The sequence below is a fragment of the Anabas testudineus genome, chromosome 18 (assembly GCF_900324465.2).
Source record: "Anabas testudineus chromosome 18, fAnaTes1.2, whole genome shotgun sequence".
Lineage (NCBI taxonomy): Eukaryota > Metazoa > Chordata > Actinopteri > Anabantiformes > Anabantidae > Anabas > Anabas testudineus.
In genome coordinates, this window is record NC_046627.1 from 21,594,786 (window position 1) to 21,618,024 (window position 23,239).

The 23,239-nt window shown below is 40.0% G+C and overlaps 3 protein-coding genes and 2 long non-coding RNA genes across 7 annotated transcripts; 3 read left to right on the plus strand and 2 right to left on the minus strand.

Moving 5' to 3' along the window:
- Positions 1 to 715: 715 nt before the first annotated feature.
- LOC113157317 (tripartite motif-containing protein 16-like) lies at positions 716 to 5,543 on the plus strand. Its single transcript, XM_026352739.1, has 7 exons — positions 716 to 955; positions 1,318 to 1,692; positions 1,859 to 1,954; positions 2,083 to 2,316; positions 2,572 to 2,728; positions 2,814 to 2,873; positions 2,964 to 5,543. Exons 1-7 carry the CDS (start codon positions 716 to 718, stop codon positions 3,488 to 3,490), a joined length of 1,689 nt encoding a protein of 562 aa, XP_026208524.1. The 3' UTR covers positions 3,491 to 5,543.
- LOC113157321 lies at positions 4,197 to 7,789 on the minus strand. The gene is made up of 2 exons (XR_003298444.1): positions 6,683 to 7,789; positions 4,197 to 5,370 (listed from the first exon to the last, which is right to left on the minus strand). It is a non-coding gene; the product is annotated as an uncharacterized LOC113157321 (long non-coding RNA).
- Positions 5,416 to 12,081, plus strand: LOC113157319 (leukotriene B4 receptor 1-like). Its single transcript, XM_026352741.1, has 5 exons — positions 5,416 to 5,543; positions 7,799 to 8,359; positions 9,195 to 9,395; positions 9,533 to 9,573; positions 10,191 to 12,081. Exons 2-5 carry the CDS (start codon positions 7,808 to 7,810, stop codon positions 10,492 to 10,494), a joined length of 1,098 nt encoding a protein of 365 aa, XP_026208526.1. The 5' UTR covers positions 5,416 to 5,543; positions 7,799 to 7,807; the 3' UTR covers positions 10,495 to 12,081.
- Positions 12,056 to 17,057, plus strand: ltb4r (leukotriene B4 receptor). Its single transcript, XM_026352740.2, has 4 exons — positions 12,056 to 12,332; positions 12,720 to 13,274; positions 14,475 to 14,751; positions 15,426 to 17,057. The coding sequence occupies exons 2-4, from the start codon at positions 12,781 to 12,783 to the stop codon at positions 15,795 to 15,797; spliced, it is 1,143 nt and encodes a 380-aa protein (XP_026208525.1). The 5' UTR covers positions 12,056 to 12,332; positions 12,720 to 12,780; the 3' UTR covers positions 15,798 to 17,057.
- A 1,721-nt stretch (positions 17,058 to 18,778) lies between these two features.
- Positions 18,779 to 22,045, minus strand: LOC113157069. Of its 3 annotated transcripts, XR_003298431.1 has the most exons (3): positions 20,458 to 22,045; positions 19,772 to 20,107; positions 18,779 to 19,666 (listed from the first exon to the last, which is right to left on the minus strand). It is a non-coding gene; the product is annotated as an uncharacterized LOC113157069 (long non-coding RNA). The 3 variants fall into 3 exon arrangements; XR_003298430.1 differs by having other exon boundaries at positions 18,779 to 20,104; XR_003298429.1 differs by having other exon boundaries at positions 18,779 to 20,107.
- Between the last annotated feature and the right edge of the window lie 1,194 nt (positions 22,046 to 23,239).

The window sequence follows — 23,239 nt, forward strand, 5'->3', positions numbered from 1 at the left end:
CATTTGTATTATTGCCACATTATTATTATTCCCTGATCCAACATGGTGGCCGAGGTGACATATCGGCAGAGTCAAACTTTATAAGATGACTGAGTTAATGATTAAAATTTACAACATGTGGCTTCTTTTCAGTTTAATGCAACTTACACCTGCACTGTTTCTTCTTCTGCTTCTTTTTCCTCTGACTTACTGCAGCTCACTACTGCCCTGATAAGTGGCGGTTAGAATTACCGTCCTCATTGTGTGCGAGCTCTTCAGCCAGTAAAAATTGATGAAACAGGACTGTATACGTATTTATTTCACTCATGAGTTACTTGTTTACTCATGATTTTGTTATTTGTTTATTAACTTTTGCATTCATGTTCTGATTCAAGATTACTGTATGGTTTGTGTGAAATTAATATGATTTATTAAAGGGGGTAAAGCTTCTCTGGGCGCCAGTGGTGACCAGCAATCATCCTTGTTGGTAAGTCGGCTGACAGTTTCTATTATTCACGTGAACGCTTTTCAAAGGGTGACTTGCACCAACTGTGACTCATGAACTTCTGACATGTAAATTTGCCTCTTGCCACACAGGTAAAGTGAGTGAACACCCAGACTGAACCTTGACTTAATCTTATCCGCTGAGCTCCACCTCTCCTGGTTCATCACTCCTTCATTTCTACGTAAAATGAAACTTCGGTGTGTTTATGACTCATGAGAAACTGTTGGTAAAATGGCTGAGAAGCAACATCAGGAGCACGGAGTCAAACTGGAACAAGAGGATTTGTGTTGTGCAGTATGTCTTGATCTTCCCACAGAACCAGTAGCTCTTAGCTGTGGACACAGTTACTGCAGAGGGTGCATTGAGAGTTGCTGGGACAAGGAGAAGGAAAAGGGATCATACAGCTGTCCTCAGTGCAGGGAGACGTTTGATCCCAGGCCTGTTCTGTGGAGGAACAACACGCTGGCTGAGGTAAAAGCTGATTTTATTTGTTACATAAACACTGAATCATATAATAATACACACAATAAATCCTAACAGCTGTACCTTTGGTGTGTTGAGTCAACATGTTAGAGAGTAGAACCAGTAATAAAAATAAACTGTCAAATGTCCCATTGATGTGAATTAATGACAAATGACACATTTATCATATATTTTCACACATGTTGGTGAAAATGTATTATTTGTTACTGTAAAGAAAAAGATAAAGAAACTCTGCCTCTAAAACCTTGTATATACAGGATGCTGTGTGTTTGCTCTCAACAGAGGCTATAACCTCTACAGTTGTTCTTGTAAAACCTAAATATTTATGAGTGTCTTCCCCTCGTCATTAGATCGTGGAGAAGATGAAGAAGACGAGCACCCAGCAGGCTTCAACCAGCGGTGCTCGGACCAGTGCCGACTCAGCAGGCGTTGCCTGTGATTTCTGCTCCGGGCCCAAACCTAACATAGCTACAATGTCTTGCCTGACTTGCTTGGCCTCTTACTGCCCAGCTCACCTTGAACCTCACTACACCGTTCCTGTTTTGAAGACGCATCAGCTGGTCTCAGCTATAATTCCTCTGCAGGACAACATGTGTACAAAGCACAGCAAACTACTGGAGTTCTACTGCGAGACAGACGAGCAGCTTGTGTGCTCTTCGTGCACTGTAGATGAGCATAAGGGTCACAAAACGGTTTCTGCTTCAGTACAGAAGATTAAAACAAAGGTAAAAATTATTAACTTTCAAACTGCACTTAATTCAGAACATCAGATGACTCAAACTGTCCCGAAGGAAATGTGTCAAGCAATGTATACAAAAATGTCTCGTAAGTGTCTTGTGTCATTAAGTCTAATAAGCATGATGACCTGGCTCCTGCTTTATTTCTTTCCAGAATGATATAGTTTTGAGTCAAAAGGAAGTACAGAATCAAGTCCAGCAGAGAGAGAACGAGCTGAAGGAGTTGAAGCAAGCAGAGGAGAACATCAAGGTGTGGAAAAGCAAGAGTATGATTTGACGTTGAATGGGACATGCTTTTATGAGCAGTAATAACATATAAACTATACATAAAAAAATAAAATAACTTGTAAATAAAGCCGATTTCATCTGAGCCAACAGAGTGGTGCCCAGACTGTGCTGAAAGACTGTGACAGGATCTTCGCAGAGCTCATCGCCGCCATGCAGGAAAGATGCTGTGAGGTGAAGCAGCTGATTGTTAGTCAGGAGTCCAGCGCAGTGACTCATGCGGCGTGGCTGCAGCTCCAGCTCGAGGAGGAGATCACCAAGCTGAGGAGGAGAGACACGAAGCTGGAGCAGCTGTTGCACACTGACGACCACATCTATATGATACAGGTAACTTTTGAAAAAGTTATTGTTGGTATAATAACTGCTTTAATATTAACATGCATGAACATTTCTTTTTCAGTCTAAATATAAAAGCCCACAAATCATAAAAATGTTGTTGACAATGGCTCCATCTACTGTGCAACAGACACATAACAACCACACTGAAGATCCGTAAATTTCTGTGCACAATGCTCTTTTTCTAACTTCAAATGTGTAAATTTAACTACATCTTGCCTATATTTTGGTCTAATTTCTCCCCAGGCGGCCCAGTCTCTCTCTGCTTCCCGTGACTCTCAGGATGTTTTACAGGTTGCTAGTCCACTGCGTTCTTTCACAGATGTGACCGACTGTGTATCTGAGCTACGAGATAAAGTAGACACAGTGCCGAAGGAGACATGGCCCAGGATTTCTGCTACAGGTAGATGGAAATAAAAGTCTCCTTTATTGTCTTTAGTCATGTCCAGTGTTGTTTTGGAAATGACTGTTTTATATCTTTCTTACAGTGTGTTATGTTGACTTCTCACTACAACCGGCACCAAACACTAGAGAAGAGTTTTTGCGCTGTAAGAAATTCAGTTAAACTTCTTTATTTCCATTCCGTCATCATTTCTGATTGAATTTATTGACACTACTTTATGACTCTGTCCTGTCAGATTACTGTCCCCTCACACTGGATGTGACCACAAATTACCCCTATCTCCATCTGATAAATGACAATCGCAGGGTGAGGCCTTCACCCAGCCCCTACTCTGCTGCACCAGACAGGTTCACCAAGTTCCCACAGGTGCTGTGCAGAGAGCGTTTGTCCAAACGGTGCTACTGGGAGGTGGAGTGGTACGCTCGCACTTTGTCTGCAGCAGTGGCATACAAAGACATCAGCCGCACGTCAGATGACTCCCGCTTTGGAAACAATGACAAGTCATGGAGTTTGGAGTGCACAGCAAGCGGGTACTCGTACCGTCACAACAGCGTAGAGACGACCGTGTCAGGCCCCAGCTCCGGCAAGATTGGAGTGTATCTTGATTATAACGCAGGCGTTCTGTGTTTTTATCATGTCTCTGACACAATGGTGCTGCTCCACAAAGTCCAGACCACGTTCACCCAGCCTCTTCACCCGGGGCTTGGGCTGAACTATGAGTGGTATGATGTTGGAGTGTTTGCACAGCTGGTTGAATTATGATGAAAAGAGACAGAAAGATTGAGTGTGTGTGTGGTGGAACTTTAAAGTTGTTTTTTGGAGGCCAAAAGACCAAATGTCTACTCTTGCATTATCTAGCAAATGCACTTAGCTTTGGCTCCACCATGACCTGCGTAGCTTCTTCTGTTGTTCAAACTTGTCCAGTGATAGAGAGCTAAGAAATGTGTTGGTGAGTCAATATTCTCTCTCTCTTCAGTGCTGTGTAATACGGTTAATGACATTCAAATGTTATTGTTGTTCTCAGACCAGAAAGCCTTATTGTGAGCAAATTTATACTATGTTTCTTCTCTTGTGGGTTTTCCCCCTCCGCATCCTGCTTGGTGCAATACCCTCAAACACATTTTAGTTTCCAGTGTTTGAGATGATTTATGTACTGTATGTACTTTTTGCAGTAAACTCAACTGAATGGCATTTTCTACAGGATGTCACATGCAGTATTTTGTTATAAGTTGTTAGTAGTATGTATAAGGTTTTTTAAAACTACTTTTTCTTGGTAGTTTTTGTCAACCAAACAAAATTTCTCCCCTGTGTAGATTCGCTGTAGTTCATCTTCTGTCAGTGTGAAGTAACTGGTAGCTTCCACAACACTGGTCACTGACTGACTTGAAGATGGTCAGTCCTTTCATCAGATATCGTCAGTTTCAATCCAAATATATATTAAACACGGGTTAAGAATGATCAACTGAGCTAAATGGTTTAAAATGTTTAATCACTTTTCCTGAATGACAGAAATGTTACGCTGGGCGTATCAACAGATGAAAAACTTCTTGACATGAGCATAATGTCGACAATGTAGCTTGAAAAATAAATATAACAGCATTTTTTTGTATGAGAACATTTTAGCATGGTTTTTTCCAGGAAGTGGTTACTGCTGACATTTTACAGCAAGAAGTTCCTGGGTTTTATGTTTCTGTGTTTTCCCCACATCTATGAAGCGTTGGTAGCACCGGTTTTATCCCACAGTCCATATGTAGCATGTTAGGTAGTGACAGACACTCTCTTTATACATACAACCTGCAACCTGCCCTGTTTGTACCCTGCCTGGCTCGCATACTGGATGAATAGGCTTAATATTAATCTGTCATGACTGTTGATCTGTTTATGACATGTAAACACGTGTGTGTGTGTTACTGTTTAAGGGACATATTCGTTTATTTCCCTAAGCTATGAATAAGCTCTTACCCAAGGTACAGGAATCATAAAGATGCACTAGACTGAGACTGTTTTCCATCATTTACACTTGGCCTGTCGGTCCTGTTCTGAGATTGTTATTATCTCTAGTTCCCTATAGGCAAAGTAACAAGTCCTCCAACCTAAATGGCTGCAAGGTAGGCAAGTTTAAGCACCACTTTCCAAATTCATGAGCAGTTTTAGGTGCTTCAAGGCTACTAAAAATTCACATTTTAAAAATTAGATGCTTTTAAAATACAAATCACCTACAACAAAAAGACAAGAAATAATTACTATTCATGGAAAGTGAAGAAACCAGTCTTTGTGTTTGGTTTGAGGCAGTTTTTATGCTAATTTTAATCTTACAGCATGCAACAGTTTATCGAAGGCTGTTTCCTTGTTTCAACATGACAATTACTTATGTGGATAAAAAAAGAAATGGTTAAATAAATGGTTTTTTCAGTGTGTTATGGGAGAATTCGACTGGCTTCAGTGTCCTGCACAGGTCGCTGACCTCAACCCCACGTTTCTTTGGGGGGAACTGATCCTTCAAGTTGGCACGGCAAAAAACTGAATTCCTTACTCAACATTTAGAGATGTTGACACGCGGCCAGGGGCAGAGGCAGGCCAGGTAATGGAGACACACCTTCCCCTTTCTCCACGCTGCGTGTTGCAGCAAGCATGACAAATCCCTGGCGAGAGAACGAGAGTGAGACGGAACGAGAGAGAAAGTGGGTGGGGGGAAAATGTGAGGAGAAGAGACAGGTAAAAGAGGAGAAGGAAAATAAAACATCTGTTATATCTGGAGACTTATTTGCCTGCTCTGGCTGTCATCTTTCTTCTTGAAGTTACAGTCCATGTTTTGGTGAGTCTGGCTTATTTTCCATTCTTTCACTCATGAGTGTAGATTGGTTTCTGTCAGTAGCAACACTGTTAAACTGCCAACAAGTCACTGCAGCCAGTCGGAGATACTGTGTTACTGTTGAAGGAGAAGCTATGTATTTGTTCTCATTCTGCAGTTAGTTACTGTCTATTATTATGAATAGTAACAAAGTGGTCGATGAGTCTTGCAACATTATTGCCATTCTTATCAGGCGAATGGGATAAGAGCAGCTGTGATTTATTCAGTTATCAACGTCTCTGTGATGTATAGTTTTTTTTTATGCATGGTTGTCTCTGTAGACAGAACAGGCGTGTTTTCATAAGTATGTTCGTGAGTCACACAGTGGACACACCTTTTGAATCAGTCAGCTTTTACAATTTGTGATGTGGTCACTTATTTAACAGGAAGCTCTATTTGTACAAATGATAAAGAATAAAAAAAAAAAGGAGAAAGAGAGTCTGATTTGTGAGAAAAAGGGTGTAAAACACTGCCAGTCACATGCAGAGCAAAAACAGAAAAGACTGTATGTGATGACAACAAACTGGTTTGTATTAGGTATCTAGTGGATGATTGTTGGGCACATTGTGACACCATTTCACCAGTCACTTTGATGCCACTGTTGATGTGGTTTGTCTTTCTGCAAACACTAGCCAAGTGATTACACTTCTCTGCATCTTTCTTCTTCTGAAACCACAACAAAACCGTTTTCTACAATTCATATTTCATTTGAAAACATGTGCATCTGCTGTACCCTCAAAAAAAAACAACCAAACAAAACTAGGTCATAGGAAACAGAGAAAAAACAAACAAACTAGTAGTTTCAGTCTAATAAATGTAAGAGCACATGTTCTCACATTGCTCACATAGTTTGCTTTTTGAGTTTCCAGGGTTATTACAACACAATAATTTGAGTATCTGATTACAGTTTTAGTTTATCTTTGCTGGTTAACATTTAAGATTTCAAATGTGATCAGTAAATACACATAAATTACCTCACCTGAGTGTTCACTGTCATTCACAACTTTAAAATATGTCAGAAAGTTTTACTGTGCAGTGAAAAAAAAAAAAGAAACTCAAAGAGAAATTTAATTTGCACCTAAATCAATGAGAAATCAACTTACCTTAATGCTTTTCATTAAACATCACCATTATCTCAATCTGAAGCCCAAAAACACGTGGTACACATTACATGTTTAGTTTCCTATTTCAAAGTACAGCACTATGTTCCACCACCACACGTTTGTACTTTCAAAACACAACCAAGGAAGGTAATCCGTGTACCTGCGTGATGCGCTTTCGCTTGTCACAACTATTGCACACTGATTTATCTAGTAATAGCCTAATCCACGATTACATCCCAACCTGTTAAGAAATAGCAGACAGGTTTGGTTAGCACATGAGGGTGTGGGTATTTGATTCCAACGGTATTAACACTGAAAAGTTGATTGTCAGCAGTTGCCAGGGTGTGCTATTATACCAATATTGAAGATATGTCAAACAAGCTATGACATGTCACTTTTTAAAACCATTTCCAACAACATGAAATAGTTACAATATCTACTTGAGCTTTTCTCGTCTGTTGGATGAGCTGCATTTCTTGCAGTTGACAGTCTGGACTGACTCGTGCCTTCCTTGGGGACAGTTTTCAGCTGTGAATCGATGCGTGTTGGAGGTTTTGTATCTACAGTGCTGTGGCAAAGAGGAAAAGATATCAAAGTTTTACACACAGACAGCACTTGGGAAAACACCTTTGCTCTAACATCATGTGAAAGCTGAACAGATAAGAGTGCTGCGGAGAGGCTGTTGGTCTCCGCTCATGTCTGGTCTCGTCGTTTGAGAACACCCGTTACAACCTGTTGCACTTGCGCCACACTCCCACTCTTTCCTGCAGAAGTACATACCTGGATTATCAAACTGGAGCCCGTGCCAGATAAAACATGGAGCAGGATTTAGAGCTGAGATAGCTTCGGTGAGAAAATCTGATAAGGTGTTTATTTTTCTTTTTTAATATTTATTTTGGAGACACTTCGTAATTCAGAGAGTTGGTCTGAAAGCCTGCATCTTCTGTGTATCTTACCCAGCTCGTGAATCACAGTCTTTGAGGTTTGCTTTGTTAGATTTCTTTGTGTGCTCTCTAATCTTGCCGTGTTTGCTGTATTTTCTTTCTCTCAAAAAGTAAAACGTGCTGATTCAAAACGTTCGATGAAATTTACTCACCTATGTTTTTCTCTTGACAGACAACAAAAATGGCCCAATGTGACAGTGTTCTTTTCCTAAACAACACCACATCCTTCACTGCAGGAAATGAGACCATTGTGGCAAACCCCGTTGCCACCAGTGTGGGGGCTCTCATCCTGAGCCTCGTTTTTCTTTTGGGCTTCCCTGGAAACATCTTTGTCATCTGGAGCATCCTGGCCCACGCCCGAAAGCAGTCGGTCACCACCCTCCTCATCCTCAACCTGGCTATAGCTGATGGCTCTCTGATGGCTCTCACTCCATTCTTCATCATCTACCTGGTTATGAAGACGTGGGTGTTTGGGAATGTGATGTGTAAGATCCTCTTCTACCTGTGCCTGGCCAACATGTATGCCTCCATCCAGCTCATCATGCTCATGAGCCTCTATAGACTTGTGGCAGTGCTGTGGCCACAGCGCGTAAGTGTCATCACCAGCCACAGGACTATAATGCGAGGGCTGGCCTTGGTGTGGTTGCTGGTGATGGTCATCTCACTTCCTGCGCTTATCTTCAGAAACGTGAAGAATGGCGTATGTGATTCGTATCATGACTACGACAGCGAAGTGAGTGAGACGGAAAGCACATATCTTCACACTCTCAAATCACTCACTGTCCTGCTGCACAATCCTCTCAAATTTGTTGTCTGGGTAATCGGAAACTTTAAAGAGAGCTGTTTAATTCTGCTACTTGATATGAAATCAGTTCTGTGCACTGGAGACAGTGAGACATCATTGTTCGTTACCACATAAGACTGCTTAGAAAAAGAGAAAAGTTCAAAACAGATTTGACTACAGGACCTCTGAGTCAGCGTTGGTCAGTAATGCAGTAACGTGGTAAAGTGTCACAGTAATGTCATAACATATACACTAATAAGTGCTGTGAAGTGTAATAGCGCCTGACTGGGGATATTCCAGCTTCAGTGTTGCACAATGCAGTTAGCTTCAATGAAAAAGAAAGAAATCTCTTTAATGCCAGAGTTGTTTTATTCACATTGTGTGTTCTCCGCTGGTTTCCTAATGTTAGCATTGGTAAGCACATATTCACATGGTCTCCCACATTCCACATGCAGTGCCCTCCAGAAGCCTGTCAACCAGACATTTCATGGTTTCCATAGAGTTCATTACAGGCACAGTAATAATGGATTCACCTTTAGCTAACACGTGTCTCGCTGCCTCATGTGTTGAGTAAAGGTTCTTATAACCTCACGTGTGAAAACTAATCAATAGTTACTGAAAGTCTACTCCAAATATGTTGTGTACAAAGTTTTGAACCCTGAGTCACCATCAGCTATAAGCATCAACAAACAAAACGTATTTACTCTTCTTACCTTACGTTGTTTTGGTTAGAATATTAACTTCTGTTTTTTTTCTCTATTCTCACCTTGTCGCTCCAACACAGGTGGTCCTCCAGTACACGCTGGAACTCGTGTTTGGCTTTTTAATTCCCTATGGGGTTATTTTAATCAGCTACATATGTATCTTACGCCGGATCCGACAGACCAAGTTCCGCCGTCGAATTCGTAGTGAGAAGCTTATCTTGGCCATCGTGTTGACCTTCTGCTGCATCTGGCTGCCTTACCACATCATCAACATGGTGCAAGTATGCCACATACTCTGTTTTCACTAATAATTTTGTGCATGGACAAACACAGTACATTCTCTAAATGCATTCATCACATCATCATCGATCACTTCCCTTTCACTGCTATTAACTAAGCAATTTGATTTCACACTCAGGTTACATGGGCTTCATGTCCAGGTGGTCCAGTAAAAATCATGTGAGTTCTATTATACTTTGTGTTTGCATCTTGCGTTTAATTAATTAAAATTCTAACATAAACCAATTTATAGTGTCATCAACACTCACATGAGAAGCGAACTGAGCCATTTAACAAATAAAGTTTTTACGATTTTGGAAAATGTGCTTTTATTTTCCAAAGGTTAGAGAAAAAATATAATCGATGTGGGTGTATGAATTTGCTTGAGAGTGAATTTACCTAAAGACATGTTTATTATGGAGCTTTAGAAGCTTTGGGGGGAGCAGTGACTCAGTGTGTAGAGCAGACAACTACAGTATGACCCTCAGCTCAGGGTCAGTGGTCCAGCTCCCGATTTCTCCTGCATAAGTATTAAGGTGTCTTTGGACAAGACACCAGTCTTGGTCTCTAGTAGTGCAATCGTCCCCTGTCTGGCAACTCTTCAACAACAATTTCCCCCAGGAGGTTACAACAAATGATGTCATTATTTCATTAGTAGTATGATATCTTAAATAGAGTGGTTCCCATTCAGTCTCCAAGTAAAACTTATGTACATTTAGATCAAATAAGACAAGTCAGCAGTTTTATTTTGTCATTTTTCTCTAACAAAATGTTTTGTTCTCTTCTTTCTTCACCAGACTGTGTAAAATATGGAATAGGAGCCGTGCTGTCACCTCAGCCATAGCTTTCATGAGCAGTTGTGCCAACCCGGTGCTCTACTTCTTCGCAGGAAAGTCATACATCCGCCGTGAGGGGCTGGCATTCATGGCCCGCTTGTTTGAACGCACGGGGGTGGACTCGGGCACTAGGAAGAGCCGACAAAACAGCCAGAACAGCCACGAGAAAGACAAAGAGGCGGAGGCTGTCGTGCTCAAGGACAAAGATCTGGACTCTGTCACTCAGTCGAGCTCTGTTGTCAAAGCCATGAAGAATGGCAACTAAAGAAAGCAAGAGGCAGTAGACCTGATTGTAGTGTGTTACTACTTAAGTTTCCGTCCAGTCACAAACTCACGACAAATTACAGGGTTCATCTTGCACAGCTGGTTCCAGATGATCAGAAAAAAAAGAGAATGCTCTTGCATAATGTGAACTTCTTTCCAAACAAGACTACTATAATGACTTGATAATGTGATCTGGCATACTGTACGTTGAACGACTTGCTGTCAGAGGCATCCTAAAGTGATATGGCTATGTCTGAAGAACTTAGACCTCACGACACATGTATATGTAAATGCAAACGGCCACTGTGTTCTTTTGTGAACTATTTCACAGGGAATAAGTGGGAACACAGTGGAATATCACCCAGGAAGCTCTGTCTCAAAGAGAAGGGATGCCCTGAGTTTACTATTAAATCAACATGAGACTATGAATCCTTTGCAGAACGGGTGCATTTTCGTTTTGTGATGTTAAGTGCCTGTCAGCTTAGAAAGGCCTAACTGAATTGGGACAGTGATTACAGAACGTGGAAAGTAGAATTAAATGGTGTGAATGGAGTTTATGTTTGACAGTGGCACTTGATGTTGTTTCTGTGTACACAGGATCACACTGCTGTTTGAAAATCTGCTTGATTGTTAACATGTTTTGTTTTGTGTTTCTGGCTTGCATGAGTTTGCCTATACAACCTGTTGGGATATAAAACCACCAACAATGACTGGCTAACTTTGTCAGCAGTGTGTGTGGAGCTGAAGATGCATAAGATAAGATAATAAGAAGATAATTTGTTGTGGGTTTGTCACTAGAAAAAAAAACCCAATGCTGGAATCAGCATTTGTTTTTAAAGCCACGCGTTGATTGTTGCAGCTTTAAAGACTGGGGCCACTGGGATGTCTCACTATGAGCATCCACTGAGTTAAAAACTTTATAACATACAAAATGAGGAAAAGCAACTTTTCCTAAAAATCTGTCCTGTGCTAATAGAGACAGCCTGACAGTCATGGGCATCTAAAAAGCTGCCAAGGTTTTCTGTTGCAAGAAACCAGACAATGTACACAACAGAGGGTTGATGATGATATAAAGGTCAAGAATGAACAAGATTTGGATTTTTACTGGAAACCCCCCCCCCCACCCAAACACACACACACGCTCACACAAGCACACTTTCAGTTCTGTTCATTCCTGTTCCTCAGTAAAAATGATCTGTTCTTGTCTCTTTCACTTTATTTCTCTTCTTTTCCGAGTTTTTTAGTTTGTTGTTGTCGTTTGTTATTTTTTATATTTTTTATACTTAGCATTAGCTTGATTTTTTAAACATAAAATACTGTAAGTATGAGTGCACACCAAAAGGGGGCAGCAAAGGGCAGCAGACACTGCACCTGTACCTGGCATTGTACACGCAAATCTATAATATAGCACTTTAAAGGTAAATGAATGCCCACATATTCATGTATGAAACATCATGAACTCTCAACACGCTACAAGAATTAACAGTATCTCATGCATATGTTACTACAAAGACAACACGGTGATGATTCAAAAATGATTTTTTGTTTTTTTTCTAAAATTCATTAAAATCCATGTGCCCTTACCCAATCAACAGCAGGAGGAACAGTGGTTACATTGCAACTGAGCAAGCTTAGGCTTGTTTCCTGTGGCCACCTTTGGTTTCCTCTCACATGACCATTCTTTCTCAATATTTATACAGTTAGTGCTTCTTCAGATACAGTCTTCACAGTAGAAGACCTGTTCACAGCAGATCAGGCACAGTGTAAGATAGATTGAAAACTGGTGAACCTTAAAAGGGGAATTACCTTTGCTTTAGAATAAGAGACTCGCGTTTGAAGGTCAGTATGTGAGTTTCATATAATTCAGCTTATCTAAATATTTCATTGAAAAAGCCTTTTTTTATGTTTGGCAAATACATAACAATGAGATTAGGAAATCAATCTTTGGCAGTAGGGTAAACAATCGTTCGACAAACCAATACTTCTTAATGATTTCTTCCGTTTGTTTGCTTCATACATACATGTGACACATGACAAATAAAATCTGCTTCTATAAATCTTTCAACTAAAAGTGCCATCACGTGGTTTCACATTTATAAAGATACTGCTGTCGTTTCTGTTCCTATCTCCAGAGAAGCATCCTCTCTTGTGCAGGAAATGTTGTGCAATGTTCTCACAAATCTTACCATAACATATCCTGTTTCCTGCCTGTTTGTCCTTTATAAGGTTTCAAGTGTCAGTTTCATAGTCGCTGAAACCAAACTCAGAATCTCCAGAGGCTTTCATAATGGCATCTAATATCACCACCACCTCCCAGCAGTCCCCCACCGCCTCTTTTTATTTGCCCATCAGCACCTCAGCCCAGGTCGGCATTGGGATCCTGACTCTGGCTTTTGTGCTGGGCTTCCCCGGGAATCTGTTTGTGGTTTGGTCTGTGTTCTGCCGGGTAAAGAAGCGCTCTGTAACCTGTTTGTTGGTGTTGAACCTGGCTCTGGCAGATGCTTTCGTGCTGCTCAGTGCCCCCTTTTTCCTGCGTTACCTGGCTGGAGGTCGGGGCTGGGAGTTTGGCTCGGCAGCATGCAAGCTGGTACATTACCTGTCAAGTGTGAACATGTACGTGTCTATCTACCTTATCTGCCTGATGAGCATGGATCGCTGGCTTGCTGTCACAAGGCCTTTTCTGTCCCAGAGGATGAGGAACAAGCGTTCCCTGCTGGCTCTCCTTCTTGGAGTCTGGGTGATGGCATTCATCTTGTCACTGCCAATGCCTTTCTACCGCAGGTGAGACTAATATTTTCTTTGTACCACTGATTTTCATCTTTTGTGGCTGCTACAAGGCAAGTTTCTTGTGAAGGAAACTGAATGTTTATCAAGTACAAAAAAACGTAACATTATCAGTGTTTTCTGATAAATATCTACTGAAGGAGAAATCTAAATACTTTCAGGTTAAACTCTATATCATTAACATTACATTTTTTTCTTTGTACTACATTTACATTACCTGTCCTGTGTTTTTGTTTATTAGTTCTTTTTTTATCTCTTTTCTTATCCCACTACGAGAGATAAAGTCATTTCCCATGGTATTACATACTGCTGCTTTGTAAATCTCTTACAAGGAACATTATTGAAACTTGATTATGTTTTCTATTTACAAATTGAAGATCTATCTGTAGTTAATGCAAATAGAAAGAAGCAAATATGTTGACACTGAAAATATCAATAAGATACATTTTATGTGTATTATTGTGCTTTTTAATGGTAAAAGTCGTGTTCGAATAAGGTCAGGAAGAGATTAGGATCAGTATTAATAAAGAACAGTCACGTTCATGTGTTTATTGCATAAAAACCCTAAACTTAACCAAAGCACTTGTCCTGCCTGAATTTAACTACACACAGGCCTCTGGTTGAACTCAGTTCCTTAGCATGACATTCCTGTGCTTTGTATGCCTGGCACCCATTTCAAAAACCTACATCACTTTTCATAATGTAGCATTATGAAGTGTTGCTTTGGAACTTAATCCATCCAGTGCTTCACTTACAAAAATGCAATTGCATTTGCAGTTTAGTTGCATAGGAATGCACAGGGTTGCGTAAGGGATGAGGCTGTTCATCATCTATAGTTTCAATATTTTTAACAACCCCCACAGAGTGACTAAAACCAACAATGAATGGCTCCTACTCTTACAGTGAATGTAATACCGTGACTATTCAAAGTTCATGCAGCGCATGTGATGAAGAAACTTATCAACCACTGACAATTTCATCACCCTCAGTGAGGTCTGTGAGGCCGATGAATAAGCAAAATCAGGTTTAGGATTGACAGACACGATGAATAATAGCAAATCATTGTTGTTTTTTATGTCTGTGTGGGAGCTGATGAAAACACTAAAGAAATTTGATTTTGTTTGGTTCACTAACTTGATTACTATTTTCACTATCACTAATCGGTGCCTTTTTTTTTTTCCTCTGCCTCTCTGACAGTAATTTGCAGAAGCTACTACCAAACAACATCACTTTAAGTTTTTGTATGCCATACCACTGGAACAGTGTTGGCCACAAAGTCTTCCAGTACCTGTTTGAGACCATCATGGGCTGCCTGGTGCCCTTCTGCCTCATCAACACTTGTTACTCCTCCGTCATCTGTCGCCTGCAAAACGCAAAGTTCCAGCGCAGGGCTCAAGGGACTCGTCTGATCCTGCTGATCATCTGTGCCTTCGCAATATTCTGGCTGCCCTATCACATCGTCAACATCATCGAGGTTGTTTAAGTCAGCTTGTCTTTTAAAAGTGATTCAACCAAATGTATGTGGGCTGAAAACCGATGGCCAACATTCAAATGTATGCGCAGTTTCTCCCATTAAGGTCCCATCCCCCGGAGCTCAGCATACTCTAGATTTTACATATTTCAAAAGTGTTGGGTGACTAAAATTATTTGAATGATATCATCATCAGACCCATCACTGTAGTTAAGTGCTTTCATAGTATTTTCTCTCCATCTTTTATATCAGAAATGGGCCTTTCCCTCCAGTTTGCATCATCTGCCTTTATTTGATCATGGTTTCGAAACATTAAAAATTATGTTAGATTTTTATTTTTATCATGTTATCTGTTAACTTGATATTAGTAAATTAAAATAAAACGAATTATTTTAATTAAAATAAACTAAATAAATAAACTGAGAACTTATCTCCGTACATAAACTGAATCTCAAGACAGCACAGTGGCCAGTGTTACATCCCTCTGCTGTTCTGATATCACTAGTGATGTGGAGATGTACTTAAATAAATAGAATCATTTCCACTACTCTGTTTGTAGCTCAGTCTAGATTGGGACTTTCTCTGCTACACATATTTGCAGCTATTATTGAATATAGCTTTTATTTTTTGAATTTGTTGTTTCCTTCCTCCCTCTAACACTTCTGTCCTTCCTTCAGGTGGCCGGCCTTTTGCAGAACAGTGATGCAGTGAAGAAGGCTGCTTCTGTAGCCCGTCCAAATGTCACGGCCTTTGCTTACTTCAGCAGTGCTGTCAATCCCATCCTTTACGTGTTTGCCGGCAGCTCCCACATTCGTAAGGCCGGCCTCAGCTTCATGGGTAAACTCTTTGAGGCCACCAACTCGGAGAGCAGAGGCACGTCTACATTCACCCGCAGCTCCCGCAGTGGCTCCTCGCCAGATGAAAGCTCCATTCTGCACACGCTCTCAGTCAAAGTGGGAAAGCCTTTTAGAGGCAAGAACAAGGAGCGCAGCAGCAGTGTGGCAGGCAAAGGGGTTGAAAGTTTGGCTAGCATTGAGCAGCTTGAGTAGCACTTCTCTTTTTTTCTTCATTAGCTCTTTTGTGGACTTGTTCGAGGAGGTTTCTTACATTAAGCATTAGGCAGCAAATGTTGCATTTCCAGTAATAAAGATAGAAGAGAGATCAGCAAACAGACTGATACTGAAACGCACAGTATAAAGCTGGATGAAATGCACGCCTTGTTTTTCTGTGAAGTAACTGTTAAGTGGTAAATTAGGGAAGTTAAATCCAGCATGACCGTTGCAATGACTCCACCACTAACAGTAAAAATTAAAACAGTATATAATACACACAAATATATAAAGGTAGATAGAAATGTAACTGGTATATCATCAAGTTATCACTTGGTTGTATATTTTACAGTATTTCTAACCATTTTTTACAGCAATGTGTAGCAGTGATTTTATACATTGTGTTTTTACTATATAAACTATAACTATATATAATAACTATATAAAATAATAATTAATGTGTGCGTGTGTGTGTGTGTGGGTGGGCGGGGGGTTATGATTGTAAATTATGTTGTCATGTATGCTTCTTGTGCAACTTTCCCGAAAGTACTATGGTCATGGGCACACTTGTAATGTTACTGAATGTACTCATTTTGTAATTTATGTCTTCAGTCGTGTATTTGTCATAAAAGGCACAAACTTAAAGTACTTAATAAGTCACCTTCGCAGATGTTTGAAATGATAGTTAGATAATACCACGTTGAGTATCACGAACAGGACATTGCATAAACGTTTCCCTATTTCGCGGCCTTGCGCATCACTCCGTTCACTGTTTCATAACAATTGACAGAAATGTCCAAGCTACAAGATTTCATGTGGTTAAACTGAGCTGGGTGCACATTTCCTGCACGAATCACTGAACACAGGACGTTAGGGTACAATTCTACAGGAAGCAGCGCACATGAGTAATTAAAACTCCCTACATAGTAAGCAACACGCCTGATGTTGTTTGTTTGTCTAACTTGTTTTCTTTTTATGACTAGTCCCTGTCCTAAATAGCTGCAATAGGCTCAAAAAGGGATGGATACTAAATGATGAGAGAGATTTTGTTGTTTGGGGTACTTGACTTGCCACTGCATCATACTTGTACTATTATCCTTTCCGCTCTGATGGTTATTTGTTCTGGTTTATTTTGTTTTTGACAGGACCATGGCTTTGAAAGGACATGATTTGAATGTTTTGATATTTTCTGTGACTTGTACACTGTGTGCTATGACCTGTTCATAAATAAAGGAAAAATATTATTGATGAAAAAGAAAATCTAATTTCAGAAATCGCTCCTGTAAAGGTCAGAGTGAAAACTTTAATAAGCATTTTTATAACATCTAAGACATGATTAGACTCGTGACGTGGTCAAAGAAGATTCACATATGTTAAGTACATAAGTTTACTTAAGTTTGAACTACATTGCTTGTGGTCTGCTTAAGCTTTCTTTTACAAATCCTCGCTTTTAGTTGTTATTCAATCGATAACTTCTGTATGCTTGATCTGTGTGCAGATCAACCGCCCACTTTAGATTAACACCACATTTGCAGGTTTCAAGCGTCTTATTTCCTCCCTGCTGTGTGTGTGAGGTGTTAAATATCAGATAAATAGAAGCTAGCAAACAATTCATTTTTGTGGGTTGTGTGACCTCAATTAGCTTCAGTTCGATCGATGTATAGTCGGCTGAAGTGTTCAGCGAGTCAAATGGTTAAAAGTATTTCTCAGACTCGATTGTGAAATTCTTGTTGTTCTCAGAAATGACTCATCTGACGTTGATTGATGCTTTGATGTATAGTAAATACCCCAGTGTAACCTATGTAAGTGTGGACAATGGGTGAGTCACACTTGTTTCACCTAGTGTATGTCAGGAAAACACTGCACGCTTATGACACACAGGAACAATCACATATAAAACAAGCTGCTGTCTGTCTCTGAAGGTATAATCTTTGATGATTTCCTAGTAACTTGAATCAGTTTTCACTCATCTAGAACATACAGCCTGCCAAACTTAACTATAAAAGCATGTACAGTTTCCAGTATTTCACCATTGACAGTTTTCCCAGTAACCAGAACAAGGATGATGTGTATATTTATGTATTTGTACTATCTTCAAACAACTGTATGAAACAAAGAGTGTCCCATGTGAAGTATCTTAATTGAAACAGTAGACAAATACCCTCGTCTGAGAAGATGAGAAGCTGTTTCGCATCTGGTACTTGCAAAAGGGTTGTTCACAATACTACCACAAGATGACGCCAAAGCAAATGTCTGGGAAATTCCAACACATGAGGCTTTTAAAAGCGCGCCACGTACAAATATTCATGCCCATTCATCTACACTGTACATATTCTTAGAGATAATTCAACAAAGTTATCTATTTCTCACGGTAAGTAATAATGTGTACAGACAGAATCATTTTCTGTGTTAAATAAAGAGAGAAATTTTTATAAATGCTGCACGTTTTGTCTTTTATTGTCCATAAACCTTTATTACAACTTTGAGGTACTTCTACTGTATTGGAAAATTTTGTTGCTTTAATTTTGCTTTACTACAATTAACAGAGGAATATTGTACTTTTTACTCAACCACATTTATTTGTCTCAGATTTGTGAAACATAACCTAAAGAAATAATAAATGCTGATGCATTGTTATGAATTGGAGTAGAGTCATGTGCAGTGGTTAACTTCAGCTTCACGGTTACTTGCAGTACTAACATGAGTAAGTAGCTGTAGTAAAAGAGACCTTTGATCCTTTTTATCAATTATTGTAAAAGCCCCTTGCTGTAATTTCCACTTTAAAGGTTCGTCAGACAAATCTAGACAGGACTTGCACTACAATCTCTACCATTACTATTATTATTATTATTATTATTACTTTTGTGATTATGTTCTGATGCAACGTGAATGACGTGTCACATTTAAAAATGGGAAGTGACATGCAAAAATGACAGTTGTAAATGCAAAGGCCAGAGTTAGACTCCAGAGTCCTGTGTGTATTTAGGTTTAGTCAACAAAGGCGAGGTAGAGGTTAGAGAAAGTTTGTGGTTTTGTTCCAAACCCTTTCAACAATAGTTAGATAAACTAGATCACACATTCTGGTGGAAAATAATTTTGTGGATCAAATATGTAGAGGAATGAAATCTGGGTTTATGTCCAAATATTCATATCCATTTTGTAAAAAGAATTCAGTTGCAAACGGTATAGTATAAAGTAATGGATTGGTGATTGTTTTAACTCGATGCGTGTCTGCGTGAACATAGTATACTGTTGTTCTACAGAATCTCAGGTAGGACATGAAGACCATACTGTGCCTTGCTGTGATAGGTTTTACACTATGATAAGTGTAAAACCTATCACAGCAAGTAGTGAGGTTTGCCACGTTATCGGCACAAGATGTAAATCAGAGACTGATAACACAGTCACATTGGACATGGCACATTACACCTAGTAGTTTTGTTTCTGATTCATGCTGTCCTAAAATCCTAATGCCTTTCAGCAGGTGTAACATTAAAAAGCATTTACACGTTGAAATTTTACAATTATTACACAACACAATACAAAAAAAACAAACAAAAAAAAAACATTGCTTTCATTTTTTTTTTTTTACTAATGTAAGCACTATTAACTAAGCTTATCTTGAGGGAAGTGCCTTTAGGGAACAGTTTTCTGTTTATTTCCCTTGTCCAAAGACATGGAAACTTTATGGTTGTACAGATGCATGACTGCCTGCCACTGCCTCCATCAACAAATTAGCACTAGAGAAGGGGCCAGGGACTTATTATTGTTGTAAATAGAACAGTTACAGAGACGTAAATTGTGATGCCAAAATACCACAACACCACAGATACTCACGTACACTTGAATGACTTGACTTGTTGTATATGCTAAAATTAGAAAAGAGGAAAAAAAAGGGAGACATTAGACCAAGATCCAAATGAAATTCACCTTACTCTATACATAATAAATCAAGCAATTTGTCGTGCAGGTACCAGGAGGCATCCTCTGACTTCAGTCCAGCAGAGGGGTGCTAGAAATCAGCCTGCCCCAGCTACACCAGCTCATATGTGTCACTCTTCAGTAGGACCAGCATGTACATACAGATGCGTCATTCTGTCCTGGAGAAGTTACTGCACAGAAAGGAAGTCCCCTGCAGCAGGAACTAAAACTGGAGTTGGTGAGATGCCAAATCTGGCGCATGTCCAGTCTGAGTTTATTCCTGTAGATGGATTTAATGACCCAAGTTGGGACTCCTCACAGGTACACAACATAGTCCCTGGACTCAAATAAACCTTTGCAGAGCAGTGCATTGAAAGAGTCCCCATCTGCTGTAGTGAAGGGAGGATAAAGAAAGAATGAAGACAAAGAGAAGGAAATTTGTAAGACTTTTTGTAATTGTGTAACTGTCTAATGGGGTTTTGTACAGGGATGGATTCAAGCAAAGCTTAGGACTCCACCCTGTAAAAAGCCCCTGAAAAATGAATGATTACAACTTTATCATCCTCATCACTTTATGGAGCATGCTATTTTTTGCCCCTGTAACAGGACAGGATATTAAGTAAGATATGTGTCATGGAAAAAATACTGGCAGGAAGTTACACTGACTAAGTGAGAGTGAGTCACTTTCACTGGAAAAATCTCTGTTGTTATTTTCACTGTGAAAACTTTCTGTTCCTACCTGCATGACCAGCAACTGCTGGCAACATGTTTGTCAACTAATATCTATGTTCTGGAAAATGCAGGGATTCTGTGAGGAAGAAATACATGAGTGAGGCACTTCACTTCATTTTATATCTTTCTATTACATGCAATACTGTCATGTATTTCAGAAAGCAATGTACACTTCATTCCACTACTGAAACCAAACTACAAAGTCACTAGTTAAAATGCAGATTATGATTTCACGTTCAAGAAAATTAGGGGGAGAAAAAAACCGATAATGATGTTTATTGAAAACAAATCTGCAATGATTCACTTAAAAGCTTCTGTGTTCATTCAAGGACATTAAGCCTCACTGGTACCTATAGCAACCCCATTTTGGAAGATGCAAAGATGGAAGAAACAAACAGTCAAAACAAACACTCAGCACCTCAATACTCAGGTCTATAAGTAAGAGAAGAAAACCCTTATTTGTCCCTCAATAGGGAAATATCATTGTTGCAATGGCAAAGTACAGGTAGACAAAGTAGCAAAGATGTGAGATACAGTAAATAAGAAATTATAAATGTTAAAACTACTAAGTGGAAAAAAGTATAAAGCTACAAGAACAATAGGTGTGAACAATATGTGCATATGGGTATGTGAAGCATGTGAATAGTGATAGATAAATAAATAAACGTATAAATGTAAAGTGATAGTAGTGTCCTCCTCCCTCACCTATAGAGGGAGAATGAGTCTGTCACTGAAGCTGCTCTCCAGGGCAAACAGTGCGTCCTGCAGGGGTTGAGACGTATTGTCAAGCATAAATGCTAGTTTAGAAAGGTCCCTTCTGTCCTCCAACTCCCTCACTTTGTCCAGCGGACAGCCCAGGACAGAGCTGAACTTCTAGATAACCTTGTCCAGCATCTTCCTCTCCCTTCCCGTGCAGCTGCTGCTCTAGCAGACCACACCGGGAAGTATGGCTGACCCTCTATGACAGAGTCAGAGAGAGTCCTCAGGAGTGCCCCCTTCACCCCAAAAGATCACAGTCTCCTCAGGAGGTAGAGCCAGCTCTGGCCCTTCCTGTACAGTGCGTCCGTGGTATGAGTTCAGTCCAGTTTGTTGTGCAGGTGGACACCAACTGCTTATAGAAGTTTACTTTCATAATGTCCAAGGGGTGAGAAGGCCGACATCTGCAGAAGTCAAACACCATCTCCTTGCTCTTCCCTGTGTTAATGAGGAGGCACTTCTGCTGACGCCAGTCCACAAAGTCCTGCCTCAGTCCTCAGTACTCCGCGTCATCATCGTCAGTGATGAGCCCAACAATCGCACAGTTGTTGGAGAACTTCTGCAGAACACAGTTATTGTGTAGTGTCCAAAGTCCACAGTGACCTTGTCTCGACAAAGTCTTTGACATTAAGCTTTTGCCCATCATCATCCATGCCTGTGTTACCTTGTCTGTCTCTTACTGTGCCTCCTCCAACCCATCATTTTTCTAAAACTCCCCCTCCTTATTTAGTGCTGGCTCACCTGCTTGCTAGATAGTTCCTGTCAAAGTTCAATGTACAAAAAAAGAAATTACCAATAGGAGTGCAAGGTAAGGGGGAAAGTGGGGAGAGGAAAATACAAAGAACACAGCATTCCTGGAAATGTTAGAGTCATTGTGACTGTATTTATTTACTTTGACATCAGACATGCATCGATTACTGCGATGACCCTTAGGGTGTATTTTAACCTCATCTAACCATAACCTTACATAGACAATGAACTGTCAACATTGCCACTGTGTACCCTTCCAGGTTCACCGCAGGTTACATGCAATTCAGCCACTTTCTTTAGCAATTCTACAGTAGTGTTGGTTCACAAACATCCCTCCGTTGTGCAATCCTGAATACCAACAGCTCACTCTATGGAGAACAATGTCTATGAGGAGTAATGGCTCATTTTGTCAATGCAATTATACAATTTTAACATCTACATTGCTAAATTGCTAAAAGGTTACAATGGCATTATAAACAAATTAGAGTAAGTTTAAGCATGACGTGGTACTGAATTTTTTAAGAACAAAGGGCAAGCTGTTTTTATCTTTGCTATTTTTGTTACATTAAAGAAAAAATGCAGGTCTTTGGTGAGATGTCCTCATCTTTTAAATGCTCATTAAAAATACTGGGATTGGCTCCACCACCCACCGGATGGACGGGTGGATGTAAAATCTAATATTGTGTTGGTTGACTAGCATCCGATTGATGATAAATGCTGCATATGCAGTTTTCAGGTGAGGGCACACAGTAGTAATGAGCCCTGATGGTCTAGTGAAATCGTAATTTTTTAGTAGGACAAATACTGACTTCTACCTGACCACTCTCAAATGTGTAGAGGTGTGTGAGACGGTGTAAGGTGAAGGTCTGAAGAGGATGACACTGTGCAGCACCTCTCAAATCAGAGGTTTCCACTGCTGGCTTTAAATTGTTTAGAGCTTGAATGAACAGAAGGTAAAGCTTTTCTAACAATGTAAAGCAGCTTTACCAGTGTCCCTGCTGTTGTCTTGTTTCCCAAACATCTGTTGGCTAGGATGGGCTTGATTGAAATGGTTTATTTACCTTGTAAACATCATCCCATTATTTCTGCACAACTGCTGCTAGATTGATTTAGTTTGCTCTTGCTCCTTAAATCACCAGTAAAGTGAAACATTTTGTTGTCAGCACATCAGCATCATCAACTTGCTTTGCATGGCTTCACCTGTCCCACTTACTGCCTGTGCACAGGTGCCGCACTTAAACACAAGAGCAAACAGAAAATGGTGCTGCTTGCACTTGGTTTTA